The sequence below is a fragment of the Anomaloglossus baeobatrachus genome, chromosome 2, assembly GCF_048569485.1.
Source record: "Anomaloglossus baeobatrachus isolate aAnoBae1 chromosome 2, aAnoBae1.hap1, whole genome shotgun sequence".
Lineage (NCBI taxonomy): Eukaryota > Metazoa > Chordata > Amphibia > Anura > Aromobatidae > Anomaloglossus > Anomaloglossus baeobatrachus.
The window spans coordinates 588372234-588392900 of record NC_134354.1 but is presented as its reverse complement, the minus strand read 5'-3'; the positions used below and the strand labels follow the sequence as shown (position 1 = coordinate 588392900).

Sequence of the window (20667 nt, the reverse complement as noted above, 5' to 3'; positions counted from 1 at the left end):
TGCTATAGATACATACTTCAGCAGTAGATGACGGGTGCGTTATTCAACATGTTTCAAAGTGAAACCCCACTTCTTCAGGACACGCATTACTTCAGGGACACATCTAACTTTCAATCAGGACAAGTCAGGAGTCTCTAATAAGGTTGTTATTTAATATAGACCACCGAATCAAATGCATGCAGAGAGACATGGTTAGTGCAGTCTTCTTGTACTTCTGCAGCAGAGCTTCTATTCAGTATAATGTGAGGGTCAGTACAATCTACAAGGAGACAAACAAAAACAATCTTCAGAATTTATGCTTCGTACTCGTTGGGCTGCCTGCATAAAACTTGTGCATTGCAATAGATGGATTCACAGCCTCTTGTTCTTTGCAGTCTGAGGACAGCCACTGAACAGACTTGTGCTCCCAATATGTTAAAGGTAACCTGTCACCAGTTTTTGGGCCTATAAGCTGCGGCCACCACCACTGGGTTCTTATATACAGCATTTTAACATGCTGTATATAAGAGCCCAGGCCGCTGTGTAGAACATAAAAAACACTTTATAATACTCACCTAGAAGGTCGCTCTGGTGCACAACAGTCGGATGGGTGGCGCCGTTCTCCGGGACCGGCGCCGCCTCTTTCGGCCATCTTGGTTTTCCTTAGTCTGAAGCCGCGGTGCATGATGCGTCTACGTCATACACATGCTCCGGTGTGTATGACGTAGATGAGGTACAGATGTTGCGGTACAGATGTTCAACATGAAGCTCCTGAGCCTCAATGAGACATCTGTAGCAAAGCCCCGTAATCTAACATGTTGCATTCATAATACTGATCTGTGGCTTCCACCCTGTTCTTGACTCTGTACACTTACCCATTGAAAGCTGTAAATTTATATGAAGTTAGCTTCCCAGAGTGGTGAATGATCCTGCAGTCATAGTTTGTTCCATCAGCTCCATTCTTCTTATTTGGGGGACTTCAAAGGGGACATATCATTGTTTAGGAGATCAGCTGAATATGATGTCTCTCTTAAAGCACCACCCCTCATTTTTTTTATTGCAGCCCTGGAATGGTGCTTGTAATCTAATGTCACCGATCTTAGTCTTATTTTAGTTGCCTCCATCTTCTCTTTCTTTCACTGCTGCTTTGGATTGTTCCAATGTTTGCTGGAGCAATCCGAAAGTCCCAACTCAACGTTAGTCTATGAGAGCCTCGTTCTGGCTTTCCTAGACTTACATTGAGAGATTGTGACTGTTACCTCTAACTTCGGGCAGTCGGAAACTGATGACACCATGGGTCCGTAGCGGTGCTAAAAGGTGAAGACTGGGATGATTGAGTATATTACTAGGATCTGTGACCTTTAAATTGAGGCCTCATTGACACATCAGAATTTTTGACCAGTACTTAATCAGTGTTTGGATGCCAAAACCAGGAGTGTCTCCAAAACCGAGAACAAGTGTCCATTTTTCAATGATGGTTTTTCTCTTTAAGTCCACCTCCTGGTTTTGGCGTACAAGCACTGATGCAAAAATACTGACGTATGAATGAGGCCTAATAGCAGCACTTCAACGCTGGGAAAAAATATAAACCGCTGGAGAGGTAGTTTCTTTCTTATTAAAGCATCTCACAAGGATTATCTAAAAGTTAAAGTCTGATGCGGGCGTCACACGAGACGATCTATCGTGCGATACATCGTCGGGGTCACGTTTTTTGTGACGCACATCCGGCATCGTTTCCGACGTCATTTCCTGTGACGCCTCCGAGCGACACTGAACGTTCGCAAATCGGTTACAAATCGTGAGTCGTGTACTCGTCGTTTATTTTTAAAAAATCGTTTATTTTTCTTTGCGCCAGTTGTTCATCGTACTTGGGGCAGCACACATCGCTCCGTGTGACACCCCGGGAACTATGAACACAGCTTACCTGCGTCTCACGGCACCCGCCGGCTATGCAGAAGGAAGGAGGTGGGCGGGATCTTTACGTCCCGCTCATCTCCGCCCCTCCGCTTCTATTGGCCGGCGGCTGTGTGACGTCGCTGTGATGCCGAACGTCCCTCCCCCTTCAGGAAGAGGATGTTCACCGCCCACAGCGAGGTCGCTCAGCAGGTAAGTACGTGTGATGGCGTTTTAATGACTTTATACGACACGGGCAGCGATTTGCCCATGACGCACAAACGACGTGGGCGGGTGCGATCGCATGATAGATCGTACCGTGTGACGCCCGCATTACTCTTTATCAAGCCTCGCCCATGACTAGTGATATTGGCCAAACCAGAGACTACAAACAGCAGTTGTAGAGTACTTGACACTCCTCTCTGTAGAGCGAGTTTTAAATGACTATAAAAGTGTGACCATCTTCAATTCGTCACCTGGATTTTTTATTTTGGTTCAAGCTATTTTTCAATCTGGTGATATAAATGAAGTTGGGACAGATGATAATATGACTACTGGATTAAAGAATTCAAGGTGTAAGATGCACCAGAGCAGTAAAAGTTAGCCGCAATGATGGGCACAAAAGCCATTTTCTGGTAAATAGTTTTTCACTTTTCAGTGTGATTTGGCACGACTAACTCCAAGTTTTAATTATCTGCTTTCTTTTTATGCAAAATTAAATAAACCTCCATTAATATTAATCACTACTTTCTTAAGTTAACATATAGCTGTTGACCAACAAAAAGTAGATATTTAATATTCGGTATAGATTACCATTGATATTTTATTGCAGTTATTTCTGGTTAAAACAAAAAGTTTGGCTTCTTCAGTGGTAATATAACACTGCATCATCCGTAAATCAAAAAATAGGATGACCACAATATTGATCTCGTACATCAGGATACTATTTTGTTTATGGCCAAACAACATGATCAATAGTTTTCTTGCCATGATCCAAGTAAAAGAAGTTGAATATTTCTGACCTGCTCATGCTCAGCCTTTCTGCTGATGTGAAGAATAGGTCATCAAAGTCTCATCCCTGGCCCTGCAAGTTGAATGGTTGCCGGGATCTGGAAATCTTCTTTTCGGGAAGTGCATATATTGATTTATTCCTCTATTTGTGAAGTAGCTTAAATGACTACAGAAATCCGCATAACTTGCAGACGGGATGTGCAGCTTATCATATATATAAAGATGTTAAAATGTTTACCTTTACCGATGTACTATATTCAAGACCGGATCGTGAGCCTTTCATTAGATTTCATGTATTAGTGTTTCAGATGGTTGCACACTAGATTAGTGTAAAGGATTATAAAAGTATGCTGGTTTTTTTTACTAAACCAGGGCCACCCTTGAATTTTGGCCAAGCCTAATATTGCAGCTGGGTCACATTCAATTGAATAAGGATGCTGTAGAATACTAGACTCATCCAATGCACAAGTTGGAGGTTTTGTAGGGGGGAGAGGGGTTACAATTCCATTCATTATGGTTTTACCCTATAAGTGTGTTGTAATTCTCCCCTAATTGTAAAATATGCATTGATATTCCTACTAAATAGCATTATACATTTGTTTTATTCTTAGTTCCTTCACCTGGTCAACTTCAGCAAAGAGTCCATAGTGTGGGAAATTTCCCAGTGTCTGTGAGACCACCACTGAAGGCTACAGCTTATGTCAGCCCAACTATACAAGGCAATGGTGGCATTCCTCAGTCAACGAGTCTCCAATCTATATCGAGTTCCGGGATCCCTATGCCCAACAAGACTGCAAGTTCATTGCCTATAGCAAGAAGTGGTCTACCAAGACCGGCTTTCTCAAGCATTAGTGCAAGTAGTATTCCACGCAGTAAGATTGCTACTCCACCACGCAGGTATTTGAGATTTTACTGACATTTAAACATGTTACCTGTTTTTCATTTTATACAGTATATCACAAAATTGAATATACCCCTCACAATTTTGTAATTATTTTATTATATCTTTTCATGGGATAACACTGAAGATATGGCTCTTTGTTACATTGTAAAGTAGTCAGTGTACAACTTGTTTCACAATGTATATTGGTGTGCCCTCTAAATAACTCAACACACAGCCATTAATGTCTAAACCGCTGGCAACAAAAGTGGGTACACCCCTAAGTGATAATGGCCACATTGTGCCCAATTAGCCATTTTCCCTCTCCGGTGCTATGCTCCGGACATTTTTCAAGCCTTGCGGATCCGGACTTTTATAGTCTGGGTCCGCTCAGCCCTAATTGTAACATAGTGAAGCATAGCACGATTCCTACATAAACCAAAACACACCTCCACGATGACCATTGTCTCACTAAAGAAGCTGAGGGTAAAGGTGCTTGACTAGCCAAGCATGTGTCCAGACCTAAAACCTATAGAGCATCTGTCGGGCATCCTCAAACGGAAGGTGGAAGAGAGCAATGTCCTGGAGGAGTGGAAGAGGATTCCAGTGGCTCCTGGGAAGCTCTAGTAAACTTCTTGCCCATGAGAGTTCAGGTTGTGCTTGAAAATAATGGTGGGCAGACAAAATATTGACACTTTGAGCAAAATTTGGGCATTTTCACTTAGGGATGTTTTCACTTTTCTTGCCAGTGGTTTAGACATTAATTGCTGTGTGTTATCTAGAGAGTACACCAAATTTACATTGATGTATAAACTGTACAATGACTAACTCTACATTTGTATCAAAGCATCATATCTTCAGTATTGTCCCATGAAAAGATATAATATAATTTTGTACAAAAATGTGAGGTGTGTACTCACTTTTGTGATACACTGCATACTTTTTCACTGTACAGTATAAATCTGGATAGAATCTGAATCATAAATGAAAAAGAAAACAAGTAACAGGCATTTTCTAGCATTATGTGCTGAAAAGATGAATACATCCATGTATAGGATATGACATTTGTTTCCTATTGTTTGCACCTTGAGTATTTGATAAGGCTATGTTGACACCACATTTTTGCATTGTGATAAAAGGTAGTGGGGTTTTCCCTGTTTAAGAGAACTTAAAGGCTGATGCATGTTGCTTGATCCACAGACCCTGGCTGCACAATTATTGCAATGTATGTTTAACTCTGAAATGCTGCAGCATTTCAGAGAAAAATATAGTTAAAAGCCACCGAGAAACTAGTTGGACAGGCGGATCCTCAGCGGCTTCTCTTCCTTTTCTGCCCTGGAGTGACAAGTCTCTCCCTGTCTATATGTATAGGGAGATACCGGTCACTCCAGGGAAGTTGGTGGTTTAAAAACTGCCATGGAACCGCCAGTCTGACTAGTCTCCTGTATGGCTATTAACTACTTTTCTCTGTATGTTAAACATACATGGCTGAAATCGTGCAGCCAGTTCTGATGCATTAGGCCTGTGGATTCACCCACTGTGGTACACCTGTGACATGCCGCTGTCAATCTTCTACATTGGCATTTACATTGTGCGGCCTTGGAGAGCACCCTTCCAATCCAATATCCCCCCCACAACACGATTGTGGGGTGCCGATGGGTTGCCATGGCAAGTGGAGGCTGAAAACAACTGTGCTTGCCATGATGCTGCTGCCATGAAGACCAGCCTGTTCATGGGAAACCATCATTTTAAGAGATCAGATAATTATAGATTTAAGTGTGAATAAAATAAAATACGGAAGTATAAACATTTGAATCACCCCAATTTTACCCATTAAAAATAAAGATATTAAAAACCTAAACATTTTTGGTATCACAGTGTCTGTAAAAATGCAAACGACACAACTCCTCAAAAAAATACAATAAGACGCAATCAAAATTCTGCATCTACCCCAAAATGGTATCAATAAAAATATTGGCTCACCACCCAAAAGACCTCACACAACTCCATCAACTGAACTTTTGTAAGCCATCAGTAGAGGACAACCCAGAAATGTAGGAGACAGCAGCCCACTCCTATGCACAGTGAACACCTAACTCCTGGGAGTTTCCAGCCCAGCCGGAGGTAAGCCTGTGAAATCATCAGATAAGTGCACTAACTGGGAAGATTCAAAAAGGTACTAATTGTCCCTTATTTGATCTAATATTGATTTTGCTGAGACTGCTTGAAGGAACCACCCAAAACCACAAGAGCAACAGCAAGAATATTCTCTCAGAAATTGGAACCTGTCAAACATGTTCTGGAATCCTGCATCTCTTGGTATACTTGCCTCATTGATTTTGAAAGAAATACCTTTCTCTTATTCTGTTTTTGTTATGAAGGTGGTTAGCCACACAAGATTGTTTCAAGATGGAAGGGATAAAGATCAAAATGAATGAAAAACTTTTTAAATAATAATATACTGTATGATAACTTAAAGGGAACATGGAAGGGTATGTGCACACAATGGCTTTTTCAGGTGGATCGACTCCATAACTCGCCAGAAAAAGTGCTAAATAAACCCTAAAAAGACTGAACTTGTACTGTACACGGCAGTGTAAAAACGACTTGCCTGCAAATGTTCAGTCGTTCCCGCTTCTTTTAGCTGCTTCAGGTTTCCGAAGATGCAAGACAGTTAAAAGAATTGACCTGACCATTCTGCAGGCGCCTTCTGACGCTGACTAGTTTATTTAATAGTTTAAAATAAAAAAACGGTGGTTAAAGGCATCGTAAAAAAAACCCCACAAAGATGGCAAAAAAGTCACTTCAGGACAAAAGAAGCTGGCATGTCTTGAAGCGTCTCGCCCGGTTCATACACGTCTAAGAGGCATTGTACGTACCCTTAGGGCTCCTGTCACGCCTGATTTAGTGATACTGAAATGTGATTTTATTCAAACAATTGCAGGAGGAATAAGAGAACTCCACCAGCAAGTATTTACAAAAACAGACATATTATGAGTTGACTGACCCTCTTACTGTGCCAGTAAGATCAACCCCACCCCAACCCCAAACTGCATATATGGGCATCCCTGGGAAGTGTAAATCCATCTACACTTTTATATTTTTTATTTGTTGCTGCATTTTTCTAGTTCATTAGTGTTTTCATTCATATTCCCTGCCTTACACCTGCCTCTTTAGATTAATAGCTCAATGTCTCATTTTTATAGCCCTGCAACTGACAAAGTGAGCTACGAATCATGCTAAAGAGGCCGAGGCCAGTGCTAGACAGGGGAAGAACCTTGGAAGGCAGAGGCTCCTTAAGTGCTGTGTTAAGGGAACTAATCACCAGGATTTTCGTATATAAACTAAAGCCAGTGCTATATACTGTATATCAGGCTGATTCTATACATACCTTTAGTGATTAGCTCGGATGTATAGGTTTTGAAATCCAAGAAAGTAAAGTTTATAAAATCACCAGCTTCTTGCGTGACAGCAGCTGTGGATCAGATGATAGCGGTGGGGGGGATTCATAGTTATCCCCTCTCCCTGTTAGAATTAGCATAAGTATTATACAATCAATTTACTTTTTCACTAGCAGGACCAGTGTGAGGTCAAAGCTGATACGAGAAAGCAACATTTTTCTGTTGGCTGAGGCCCCACCCCTTCTGGTCACATGGGTATAAACTCATACAGGTCCTGCTAGTGAAAAAGTAAAATCGATTGTATAATACGTGTGCTAATTCTAACAGGGGAGAGGGGATAATAACCCCCCTGCTATTATCTCACCCTTAGCTGCTGTCACTCAAGAAGCTGGTGATTTTATAAACTTTACTTTCTTGCATTTCAAAACCTAAACCTCCGAGCTGACCACTAGAGGTATGCATAGAATCAGCCTGATAGTGCCAGTATAGCACTGGCTGTAGGTTATATAGGAAAATCCTGGTGATTGGTTTCCTTTTAAGTCCAAAGCACTGACCATCTCATTAGCATATGAATGTCAATGCTAATTACTCGGAATGCAGCAGCAGAGTGAAATGTAAATACAAAAACACCAATGTCGTCAAAGATCAGCTTGCCAATAAGGTAGAGTTTGGGGAAGTTGATCTTACTGACAAATTGCCTATAACTATACCCAGCCGATAATGTAATGAGAAGATATTGCAGATATAGGGTACTCTGACATTGCCCTCATTATTCGAGAGCCAAATGCCAAGTATTTTCTGATTTTTTTTTTTCTTTTTCTTTTTTCAATGACTTCTCTATAAGTTGAAAGTCAGTGTGTAACTGATATATTATTGATATTAACCTCTTTATACCACAGTTAATTTTCGTTGTTTTTTTCTTTCTCCTCTCTTTCTTCTAAAAGTGACTCTTAGCACATACCGTATTTTTCGCTTTATAAGACGCACCGGAATATAAGACGCACCCCAAACTTAGACATAAAAAAAGGTAAAAAAAAAGAAAAATGGGGTCCGTCTTATACTCCGGTGTTCTCTTACCGGAGAGGGGCAGCAGTGGTGGTGAAGCGGGGTCACAGGAGGCACAGGTTGTGCTGGCAGGCGCGGCAGGTCAGTGGCAGCGGGGTCCGTGGTTGCAGGTGCCGTGGCGTCCGTTGTTGCAGGCGCGGTGGCATCCGCGGTGGCAGGATCCGTGGGGTCCGTGGTGGCGGCAGCAGCCGTGGCGTGTGAGCCGTGCAGCAGGCCGGTGCAGTGAGTGTCCGCGGTCCCGGTTCAGTGGTGGCAGCGGCGGCGGCGACTGCTCAGTGGTGGCAGGGACTGCTCAGTGGTGGAGTGTGTCCGCGGTCCCGGTTCAGTGGTGGCAGCGGCGGCGACGGCTCAGTGGTGGGAGTGGCGGTAACTGCTCAGTGGTGGCAGCGGCAGGGACTGCTCAGTGGTGGCGTGTGTCCGCGGTCCCGGTTCAGTGGTGGCAGCGGCGGCGGCAACTGCTCAGTGGTGGCAGCGGCAGGGACTGCTCAGTGGTGGCGTGTGTCCGCGGTCCCGGTTCCGTGGTGGCAGCGGCGGCGGCGGCTCAGTGGTGGAGTGTGTCCGCGGTCCCGATTCAAGTAATGGCGCCCGGAGCGACGCATGCGCAGATGGAGCTCTCATCCAAGGGCTCCATCTGCGCACGCGCTGACTCCCGGAGCAGCGCGTGCGCAGATGGAGCTCTCATCCAAGAGCTCCACCGGCGCCATCATTTGAAAGTGGGACCGCGGACAACTGGTAAGCTGCACAGCCGCCCGCCCCGCATGCACAGAGTGGCAGCCAGCAGGCTGCCCGCCCACTCTGCGTACAAGCCGCCGGGTACCTGTGCTTGCGTGCGGTGGCAGCCGGGTACCCATGGCTGTGTGCGGGCGGCAGATGGGTGACTGTGTGAGGGCAGCAGCCGGGTACCTGCACGGGCACCCGACTGCCGCTCGCACACAGCACCTGGCTGCCGCCCGCACACAGCCATGGGTACCCGTCTGCCACCGCATGCAAGCACAGGTACCTGGCTGCCGACCCCACACAGCACCCGCTGCCGCCCGTACACAGCCACAGGTACCCGGCTGCCGCTGCATGCAAGTACAGGTACCCGGCCGCTTGCATGCAGCCACAGGCACCCGCCCGATCGCCTCAGACAGGACCCCCCCCGCTACCGCTTTATAAGACGCACCCCCCATTTTCCTCCCAAAATTTGGGGAGGAAAAGTGCGTCTTATAAAGCGAAAAATACGGTAAGTATTTAGCACATCATTTTAGGCATGTATAGTGACAACAAAACTGCATTTTTGGCTTTCCTCTTCACAGTATTTACCATATGAGTTATATATGTTAATATTTCTTTTAACTTTTTATTTCAAACTTAAAAAAACATATATTTTCAAATTTTTAATTTCTTAGTCTTCTTACGGAACTTGAATCTGTGACCCCTTACTTGAGAGATAATATATACACAGATATAGATGTACATTGGATCAATCATTCAGAGATCCTCAATGAAGTTCTGGAGTGTGTTTGCTGCACTGAAACTAAAGGGGACGAATAATATTGCAATTTGCACGCCCCAATTTTCAATTTATTATTTTTATAAAAGTTTACAATAATCAATACATGTCATTCAACTTTACAATTGTGTCCCACTTGTTGTTGATTCTTCACCATAACATTAAAATTTGTTATCTTTATGTTTGAAACCTGAAATGTGGCAAAAGGTTGAGAAATTCAAGGGAGCCCGAATACTTTTGCAAGGCACTGTAGTAGATATATATATATATATCTTATATGTGTGTGTGTGTGTGTGTGTGTATATGTATATATATATATATATGTATATATATATATATATATATATATATATATATATATATATATATATATATATATATATATATATATATATATATATATATATATATAATATATCTCTAATATGTGTGTATATTCCATTCCTGTCATAGTTTGATAGAAGTATTTCAATGGTTAAACAGTAGCGAACAGAACTCGCTCCAATCACTGATGTTACAGGAAAATGTCGGCTGACATCTTCTGAATATAGTGTCTACTCTACACCTGAGCCTGATGTAAGACATACTATTATGTCCTAATTTGCGAAGGGGCTAGTGATAGACCTGTCAGAATTCCATCAGTGAGGGTATGTGCGCACGTTGCTTTTTACCTGCTTTTTACCTGCTTTTTTGCTGCTTTTTCTTCTGCGCTGTTTAATGCCAAAATGGATGTGTTCTTCTATTCAAGCAAAGTCTATGGGAATTTGGGTTTCTTGTTCACACTATGTTGTTCAAAATGCTGCCTTTTTGTGGCAGAACTTTGGTCAAAAACTCAGCTTTGCAGTGCAAAACCCAAATGGCAAAAACAATTGACATGTTGCTTCTTTGAAAAGCTGAGTTTTTGACCAAAGTTCTGCCTCAAAAAGGCAGCATTTTGAACAACATAGTGTGAACAAGAAACCCAAATTCCCATAGACTTTGCTTGAATAGAAGAACACATCCATTTTGGCATTAAACAGCGCAGAAGAAAAAGCAGCAAAAAAGCAGGTAAAAAGCAGGTAAAAAGCAACGTGCGCACATACCCTAATTCAGGGTATTTAGTGAATGATTGCTCAATTTAACATTATTTTCCCCTTTTTCTTCCAAACCCTCTTTTTTTTCCCCCAGCTTTATTCAACCTCCGAAGACACTTTCATCTCTGAGCACTCTACGCGATGGAAACTGGAGGGATGGATGCTATTGAGTGATAATGAATAATGATTTTATGAGTAATGTGTATCCCAGCTGGCTGGGAATAAGACATTAACTACAACAATGTTCTTAAAATTTTAATATTTGTAATATATGTGTTTTGTGGGCGTGCTATCAAAGACAACGTAGCTCCTTAATGTTTGCTGTGGACTCATATATACTTTTCACTATGATAACTGTATTGTTTAACAACATGTATAATGTATGAAATGTATGCAAAATGCATCAGCAAATAATGATACACATCAGTTTCAGTTTTTTTTTGTTTTGTTTTGTTTTTTTTTTTACTTTTTTTGTATTTTTTTAACTTACCAATGCACTTAACCTGTTTTTTTACACTGAAGTAAGCACTGCAATACTGGTTACTACAGACTTTTGGGGATTTTGTGTATTTAATGCAAAATGATATAACACATTGATTACACGCGTCTCAAGACGCTGCTTCACTTTTGTGCCATAAAATATTTTAAAAACATTGCTATTTACCACATTGTATAGGTTGGGATCTATTTAATAACATCCATAACACATTTTTGTTTCTAAGCACAAAAACCATGAAGAAGTCACTGTAATGTTCTACACATCACTATAACTACGGTATGTCTTGTTGCTTTTTTTTGTTTCATGTTAATTTATTATTATTTAATGATTTTGATTAATATTGTAATTATTCTGCAGTTTGTACTGCAATGGGGGTGGGCTTTTCTTATGTAAAAAAAGTTTTACTTACGGTCAAAAAACTGAAAAATCAAAGGTCTCAATGAACTTTTTGATAGGCGTTTTACAAAATTAAATTGCACTAATGCTTTAATAAGACAGTATATGATTTCATAAATATGACATCTGTATACTTCAGTTTTGGAATGTTTCAGTAATAAAGAATATTTTTCAGCAGTTGTCCTCTTTTTTTAATATATATTTACAGTGACCGCATTAATTATGGATTGCTTGCTGCTATTTTAACCCCTTGATGAATTATGACATACATTTGTCATCTGAACTACCTATGTAGTCCCTGACGTACCTGTACACCATGGTAATTGTGCGGACACAGAAATGCGCAATCCCATGGTACCAAGTGAAACTTTAGCTACAATGATTAATTGGAATTGGAACTAGTCACAGCAGTTGAACATCTTAGAGCATGCTTTTTCTGTTAGTCTGTAAAGGGAACCGGTCATGTAATTTTTTAATATTAAACCGCCCCCAATGTGCTTTTAAATAATGCCATGTGCACCACTATATGGTTTTTCTAAAAAAATAAAATTCCACATATTTATCTTTAAAAATGACTTGGGTGAATGTGGTACATACCTTAGGTTTCAGTCATAGAGGCGGCGCTTTTGCTTGGTTCAGTCGCTGTCACTCAAAGTTCAGTCACAATCTTTTTTTTAAGTTAGTCACACCCCCCCGTATTGTAATTGATTTCCATCACCACAGGTCCTTCACCACCAGTCATCCATTGCTGAGCTCCGCCCCTTAAGTCACATGTTCGTGACGTCACCACGAGTCCTTCACTATTAGTTCTCCAATGGTGAGCTCCGCCCATTACGGTCACATGGTTGTGACATCACCACAGGTCGCTCTCCACCACTTATCCAATGTTGAGCTTCACTCATTATGGTCACACTATCACCGCTCCGGAGTGTTACATATCTTCTTGGGAGTGTTTTGACTATAATGGGCGAAGATCAACATTGGAGAATTGGTAATTAAGGACCTGTGGTGACTGCAATCTTTAACAATGCGGGGACGTGACCAAGTTTAAAAAAAATATTGTGACTGTACGAGTGACAGTGACTGAACCAAGCAAAAGCGCCACCCTATGCCTGAAACCTAAGGTACGTACTGCATTCACCTAAGCATATAAAGTGTATAGTTTTTTGGGGTTTTTTTGAAAACCATGTTGGTTGATCAGATTGCATCATTTAAAACAAGTTAAGGGCAATTTAATATTGAAAAACGACATGCCAGGTTCCCTTAAGCATCCTTTCTACACATTTGTGATATGTCCATGGATTGAGATGGCAACCAAAAGCTAATAATGACCTGGGTCTGCCATGTATGGAGGCTCTTAGGCCCTATAATGCTCTGTACAACATGGTAGGGCAGCATATATAGGTTCCGGGTCAGAAGCTTGCATTCCTCCAGCTGTTGTGAAACACTGGCTTTAAGGACATATTGGAAGTTGTATTTTGTACAGCAGCTGGAATGATATCGGGTGCTGAACCCTGATTTAGGTGATCATTTTTAACTTCTGCTTCTGAAACCAACTTAAAAAAAAATTCTACAATATTTATTGAAGAGTAAATAATTTACTTTTTTATGGGAAAAAAAAGAACATAACAAAAAAACTAAGTAAAAAATATAAATGGATTTGCTCATTTTGTTCATCTCCGCCTTCCAAAAACATGATCTAAAAAGTCAAAGTATTCCAAAGTTGTACCAATGAAAGCAACAGCTTGTCTAATGGAAACAAATTGTCTCTCCAGTAAAGGAGACAAACTGTTGGAAGTAGCAATCCTAAGGGTATGTGCGCACGTTGCTTTTTACCTGCTTTTTACCTGCTTTTTTGCTGCTTTTTCTTCTGCGCTGTTTAATGCCAAAATGGATGTGTTCTTCTATTCAAGCAAAGTCTATGGGAATTTGGGTTTCTTGTTCACACTATGTTGTTCAAAATGCTGCCTTTTTGAGGCAGAACTTTGGTCAAAAACTCAGCTTTTCAAAGAAGCAACATGTCAATTGTTTTTGCCATTTGGGTTTTGCACTGCAAAGCTGAGTTTTTGACCAAAGTTCTGCCTCAAAAAGGCAGCATTTTGAACAACATAGTGTGAACAAGAAACCCAAATTCCCATAGACTTTGCTTGAATAGAAGAACACATCCATTTTGGCATTAAACAGCGCAGAAGAAAAAGCAGCAAAAAAGCAGGTAAAAAGCAGGTAAAAAGCAACGTGCGCACATACCCTAAAAGTCACAAGTGGATCTTTAACAATCCTTTGCAATATGACTCAGGATATATAAGCCAGATCAGAATCCCAATTTGCAGACACGGAAACAGTCACTCAGTTATAGCCAAGGAAAAATAAATAGGTTATTGCTTTCAGAATACAACAGGAAAAAAGATTTTTAAATCAATTTTTTTAATGTGTTTTGTATTGTGCAAAAAAATAAATTAAAAACATGGAGTACTTAGCGTTTTTTGTTCAAAGTGCAAACATCATGCAACCACGTAAAGGTGTACATAAATGATGGTCCCTACCACTTATGTCCTACTTTTCGGTAGGTAGGACATAAGTGATAGGTTTAAAAGAAAAAAATCCTGCAAAAATGTTTTAAAATACACAAAATAAAGAATGAAAAAATATTACGCCAAAAAATACACATTTTATTTACTCCCTTAACGACCAAGGACGTAATGGTACATCCTTGGTCACCTGTCTCCGGTTACCGCGGGCTCCAGTTGCGAGCCCATGGTATTCCCCACACATGTCTGCTGATGTGATCAAGAGACATGTGTGGCTAACAGTCACAGGTGGATCGGAGATCCACCTGCTCCTATTAACCCCTTAGATCACGCTGACAGCCATCGGAGCTCCCGTGATGTGATCACGGGGCGCCAGTGAGTTGTCATGGTAGCGCGCGGGGTCAGCTGATGACCCTTACGCCGGCTGTCACAGGAGATGAGCATTTCTCCCGATTTAGAGGAATGCTGAGGCATGGCTCAGCTCAGCACACGTGATCGGAGTAAACATTTCTGAAATCCCCTATGGGGACTAATAAAATAAAAAAAAAATGTAAAAAAAAAAAAAGTTTAAAAAAAAATGTGAAAATAAAAAAGCCTAAAAGTTCAAATTGCCCCCCCTTTTGCCCCATTGAAAATAAAATTAAAAAATACAATTATTTGGTATGGCTGCATTCAGAAATGCCCGATGTAATATAAAATCAATTAATCTGATCAGTGCACATCGAAAGCGTTGAAGGAAAAAAATTCCAAACACCAAAATTACGTTTTTGGTCGCCGAAACGTTGCATTGAAATGCAGCAACAGGCGATCAACACAGCGCATCTACGAACTCGCACCGACCTGAGGCATCATAACATGTCGGTTTTACCATATAGTGAATAAAAAAAATAAAATATTGGTGAATTTCACTTTTTCACTATTTCTCCACATTTGATTTTTTTCCCTGTTTTACAGTACAATATATGGTAAAATTTAATGGTGTCATTCAAAGGTACATCTCGTCCTGCAAAAAATAAGCCCTCATATGGCTATATTGACAGAAAAATAAAAAAAGTTATGGCTCTCGGAACAAGGGGAGGGAAAAAAGAAAATGGAAAAATCGCACAGCGGCTAAGGGGTAAGAACAAAAAATAATAAAACATATATTTGGCATCTCAGTGTCCAGAATGACCTGATCTATGCAATTGTCACACTATTTAACCCCTAAAGCGAACACTGTAAAAAGATTTAAAAAAAAAAAAATAGCAAAAACTGTTTATTTTTCATCATGCCATCGAACAAAGAGTGTAATACGAGATCAAAAAGTTGAATGTCAATAACAATTCTCTCTAAAAAACTTTATCTTGTCCCAGAAAAAGCAGTGGAAAAATAAAATAGCTATAGCTCTCAGAATATAGCAACGTAAAATCTTTTTTTTTTTTTCTTTCATTGTGTAGAACGGCCGAACATAAAAAAACCTATATAAATTTGGTATCGCTGTAATTGTATTGACACGGAGAAGAAAACATCACTTACCACATAATTAAAAAAATTTAAAAAAACAAACCCTGTTGTTTTTCACTCTGCATCAAAAAAATGAGAATTGAGAATGAGAAAAACAATATAAAAAAAACTTATGCATGCCAAAATAAAATCTTGCAAAATACAAACCCTCACCTGACATTTGGTGAACAATTGTGAAAATAATAGCTCTCAAAATATGCTGATGCAAAAACATTCATGTTTGTAAAAAAAAATATATGATTAGCTCAGACCAGCGAGATATAACGGAGATGGCCAAGCGAAAGGACACATGGAACAACAGAGCTTGATTTGCATCAGGAGCAACATGGAACAGCAGAGTTAAAGATGCTAAACAGCATGTGAAACAGTGACGCTGTACGTATATGCAAACATGGTACATTGGTATGGCAAAACTGAGTGTGGTACGGTAGGACTATTTATGCCGACAGGCACCTTGGTACAGCATAACTGAGTGTGAATTGGTACCTTGTAATAGTACAGCTGTATATTCTGTCAGAATAACCTTGATACAAAAGTAACAGTCCAAATGATGGTCTGGCTCACTGACTGTGGTGCTCAGGAGAATAGAGATCAATAATAAAAAAGAAACTCCGGCACTCTTTGATGAATAAGGATAATTATGTTTATTTTCCAAAATAGATATATCAGATATGACGTTTCGGCTGATGCCTTCTTCACAACTGATAATTATAGAATACAAAAGAAAAATTCAGTACCATCATTAATATTCATACATAGCTCCATATTAATAACTAATATGTTGTACATAATTTGACATAATATAGCATTTTACCTAAATGATATATCTAGTGATGCCTGAGAAGAACGTCATATGTACTTGATATCGGTTATATCTAAAGAAATAATGCCCAAATATTAGAGAAACCTAAAGAGACCATAGGATAAAATAACAATTATTAATGAGTACTGTATACCTAATAAAGTATGTGATTATGTATCATAACGTGGTGAATCACCAACTGGTATCGATAAATAAATCTCTATGGGACATAATCCTTGTGCAATCAAATAGGAATACAAAGAAAAGCATATATATGAGACAAATAAGTAACAAAAAAAAACATATTATTACCTCTATTGGGAAGATAATATGTAAATGTGTTATTATTTCCAGAGGGGAAGAGGGGATGGTTATAGTGCTGGACCGCTATAAAGCTGAAAGACAAAGTAGAAAAACACTTTTAATATGCCAGCAATGAGAAAACAACCTCAAATAAAGAGGCAAAAAGTCCCATAGGCAATAATAATTCAGAGTAACAAGGTGTCGCCCAAGAAGGGGTTAATAAGGAGAAAAGGTGTGGCATACCTGTATAGCAGAGGATCAGCGGTGGAGTGTGAAAGAAAGTGACCGCGCTGGGGTTTAAATGTAAAAAAAAAGAAGAGTAAGTAATGGCATACACAAGTTCTGCATAACTATGATAAAAATTATCACAAGAATATAATGTGCAGAATGAGGACTACAATGACAGGACCAAATCGCTATTATACTACAGAAAAAACACACAGGACAAAGGGCGATCAACTAGGTCCAAATATATTTTATTAATAAAGGGTGCAGACAAGTGGAGGGGGTCAAAAACCGGTATACATCACTGCAGCTAATATATGCAACCAATGTGCAAAACAATATACGATGTCAAGAGTATATATATATATGCACAGTCAAATATTACAATATGCACTCAGTACAGAAAAATTTTAAATTATTAGCATGTTCACAAAGAGGACGTGTATATCCCTTATTAGTGTACGCAGCTCAATTATCTTCAGTGCACACAAAGGATTTAGATGCTGTATATAATGCAACAATAAATGCCACAAAACTTGCTCCGGACTCAAATCATGGAGCACATTATAAATCGTAGGCATAGCCACAATGACTATATAACAGTCAGTCCTAAAGTGCACTGAGAGTGAGCCATAAGGGATATAGAAATTGTCCACAAATAAGAGAGCAGATAAGTAAGGGCATTTGCTGAAGAGCAAACCAAGACCTACATATTACCTGAGGATATGGATAGCTGCAGTGGATTGCGCCCAATGCGCATTTCGGTATTAACCTTCGTCAGGGGGCGTGAACTAAGACGGGGGAAGTGAGGTTTAATATAGGCCAATACTCTCACCGATTGGGCAGAAACATGACGCACACGAGACCGGCCAATCGGAAGTCCCGCCCCGCAGACGCGTCATGGATACACGAGCGTCGGGTAAACCCGGCGTCCAAGTAACCATAGAGACGCGGCCGCGAGAAATCCTGACAGGCCACGCATGCGTACACTACAACAATACGGTGAGAGGGGAAATACAGGCGTTTGATGTACCTATATGGCCGATTGAGAAGAGATATAGAGGAAGATGAATATACACTGCTAAGCAATTGAAAAGTATATATTTATTTATAACTACCTATTGACGCTATTATAAGGCATAGCATATAGAAGAGCACAAATATACAATTTAATATACATAGAGAAAGTTGTTTCATAATTTACTATTATACTCATAGTGGGAAGGATTGCTGTATAAGGCCACAATAAACTCACAACTATGACCATATAGACAATAGAAGACCTCAACCAAGACTATCAGGAAAATTCCGGACAGAGTGGTAAGGAAAAAATTGCATATTAATAAATAGACAATGTGGTCGCAAACAGCAACCCACCACAGAACAATATTTCATATAGGAAAATATATAGATAGATACTCTAACACGCATAATAGGATTTATTTCACAATTTATACTCATTGTGGGAAGGATTGCTGTATAAGACCACAATAGGCTCATAACCATAACCATATAAGCAGGCAATTACCTCAACCAGAACTATCCGGAAATTTCGGACAGAGTGGTAGAGGAACATATTCATAACAATAGCTGGATAATGTGGTCCTATACAGCAACCCGCCACAATATAATACTACACCATTAGCATCAATATATAGACCAAACGATGTATAAGAAATTAGCCGAATCACAAAGTGTCCAATCGCGGTGAAGGTCATCTTTATGTGTAACACAGAAGGTAGCCTGTGGTATCCATTCTCAGAAGCCAGCATTCTATAGGTACAAGAAACCAAACGAAGAAAAACAGGCCTAAAGGAATATAAAAAAATTTAGTTTAAAAACAAGAATAAAAAAAGCCCAAACATTATAGAAAAGGGATAAAACTCATGTGCTCATTAAGACCATGGGGCTGAACGGTATGCAGACGCCAGATCCATCGTGTCTCCAATTGTCCCAATCTCTGACTAACCCGTCCCCCCCGTATGTCTATATCTAACATATCAATTCCACGGACCATGAATTTCCCAGAGTCCGATCCATGAAATAGTTTGAAGTGCTTGGGGATCGTTTTAAGGGTAGGCACATCACTGGTGTCTCGTGCGGCCTCTATACCTAGAATGTGTTCACGAACACGGACCTTTAGTTGCCGAGTTGTGAGTCCAATATAGATTTTTGGACAGGGACAGAGACCATAATATATCACACATTTGGACTGACAAGTAATTCTCTTAAAAATTTTAAAACTCTTCGTAGACAAAGAATTACTAAATGTGTCAATCCGTGATATATTAGGGCACGCAACACACTTGCCGCATGGAAAGCTCCCACCCCTAATTGATGGGCTTTTCAAAAGAACTTGTGGGGGGTTGGTGTCATGGAGACTACGGACAAAATAGTCTTTAAGATTCTTGGCTCTGGAGCTGCAGGTAGAAAGACCCCTTAAAAACAAAAAAATTATGTGTTAGAGAGAACTCCAACAGTCGCAACACCAACTCAACAAATTTTGGGGACAATTGCGTAGTGTTAAGATAGAATTTAACTGCCTCAAGTCCGTCAGCATGTCGGATGCTGGTGTAAAGGGACTCAACATCACAGCACACCAACAAAGAGTCACCGCCAATATATAAGCCATCGATCCGCTTGAGAAACTCTCCAGTGTCATGGATCGGACTCTGGGAAATTCATGGTCCGTGGAATTGATATGTTAGATATAGACATACGGGGGGGACGGGTTAGTCAGAGATTGGGACAATTGGAGACACGATGGATCTGGCGTCTGCATACCGTTCAGCCCCATGGTCTTAATGAGCACATGAGTTTTATCCCTTTTCTATAATGTTTGGGCTTTTTTTATTCTTGTTTTTAAACTAAATTTTTTTATATTCCTTTAGGCCTGTTTTTCTTCGTTTGGTTTCTTGTACCTATAGAATGCTGGCTTCTGAGAATTGATACCACAGGCTACCTTCTGTGTTACACATAAAGATGACCTTCACCGCGATTGGACACTTCGTGATTCGGCTAATTTCTTATACATCATTTGGTCTATATATTGATGCTAATGGTGTAGTATTATATTGTGGCGGGTTGCTGTATAGGACCACATTATCCAGCTATTGTTATGAATATGTTCCTCTACCACTCTGTCCGAAATTTCCGGATAGTTCTGGTTGAGGTAATTGCCTGCTTATATGGTTATGAGCCTATTGTGGTCTTATACAGCAATCCTTCCCACAATGAGTATAAATTGTGAAATAAATCCTATTATGCGTGTTAGAGTATCTATCTATATATTTTCCTATATGAAATATTGTTCTGTGGTGGGTTGCTGTTTGCGACCACATTGTCTATTTATTAATATGCAATTTTTTCCTTACCACTCTGTCCGGAATTTTCCTGATAGTCTTGGTTGAGGTATTCTATTGTCTATATGGTCATAGTTGTGAGTTTATTGTGGCCTTATACAGCAATCCTTCCCACTATGAGTATAATAGTAAATTATGAAACAACTTTCTCTATGTATATTAAATTGTATATTTGTGCTCTTCTATATGCTATGCCTTATAATAGCGTCAATAGGTAGTTATAAATAAATATATACTTTTCAATTGCTTAGC

At 40.1% G+C, this 20667-nt stretch overlaps 1 protein-coding gene across 2 annotated transcripts in view; it reads left to right on the top strand.

The window, feature by feature from the left end:
• Window positions 1–11860, top strand: part of SLAIN1 (SLAIN motif family member 1) — a 78678-nt gene extending 66818 nt beyond the window's left edge. For both annotated transcript variants that reach the window (XM_075334365.1, XM_075334366.1), the window contains 2 exons: window positions 3495–3780; window positions 10892–11860. In XM_075334365.1, the coding sequence (XP_075190480.1) occupies window positions 3495–3780; window positions 10892–10967 (362 nt within the window). In that variant the 3' untranslated portion in view covers window positions 10968–11860. The remainder of the gene's footprint in view (window positions 1–3494; window positions 3781–10891) is intronic.
• Window positions 11861–20667: the final 8807 nt, after the last annotated feature.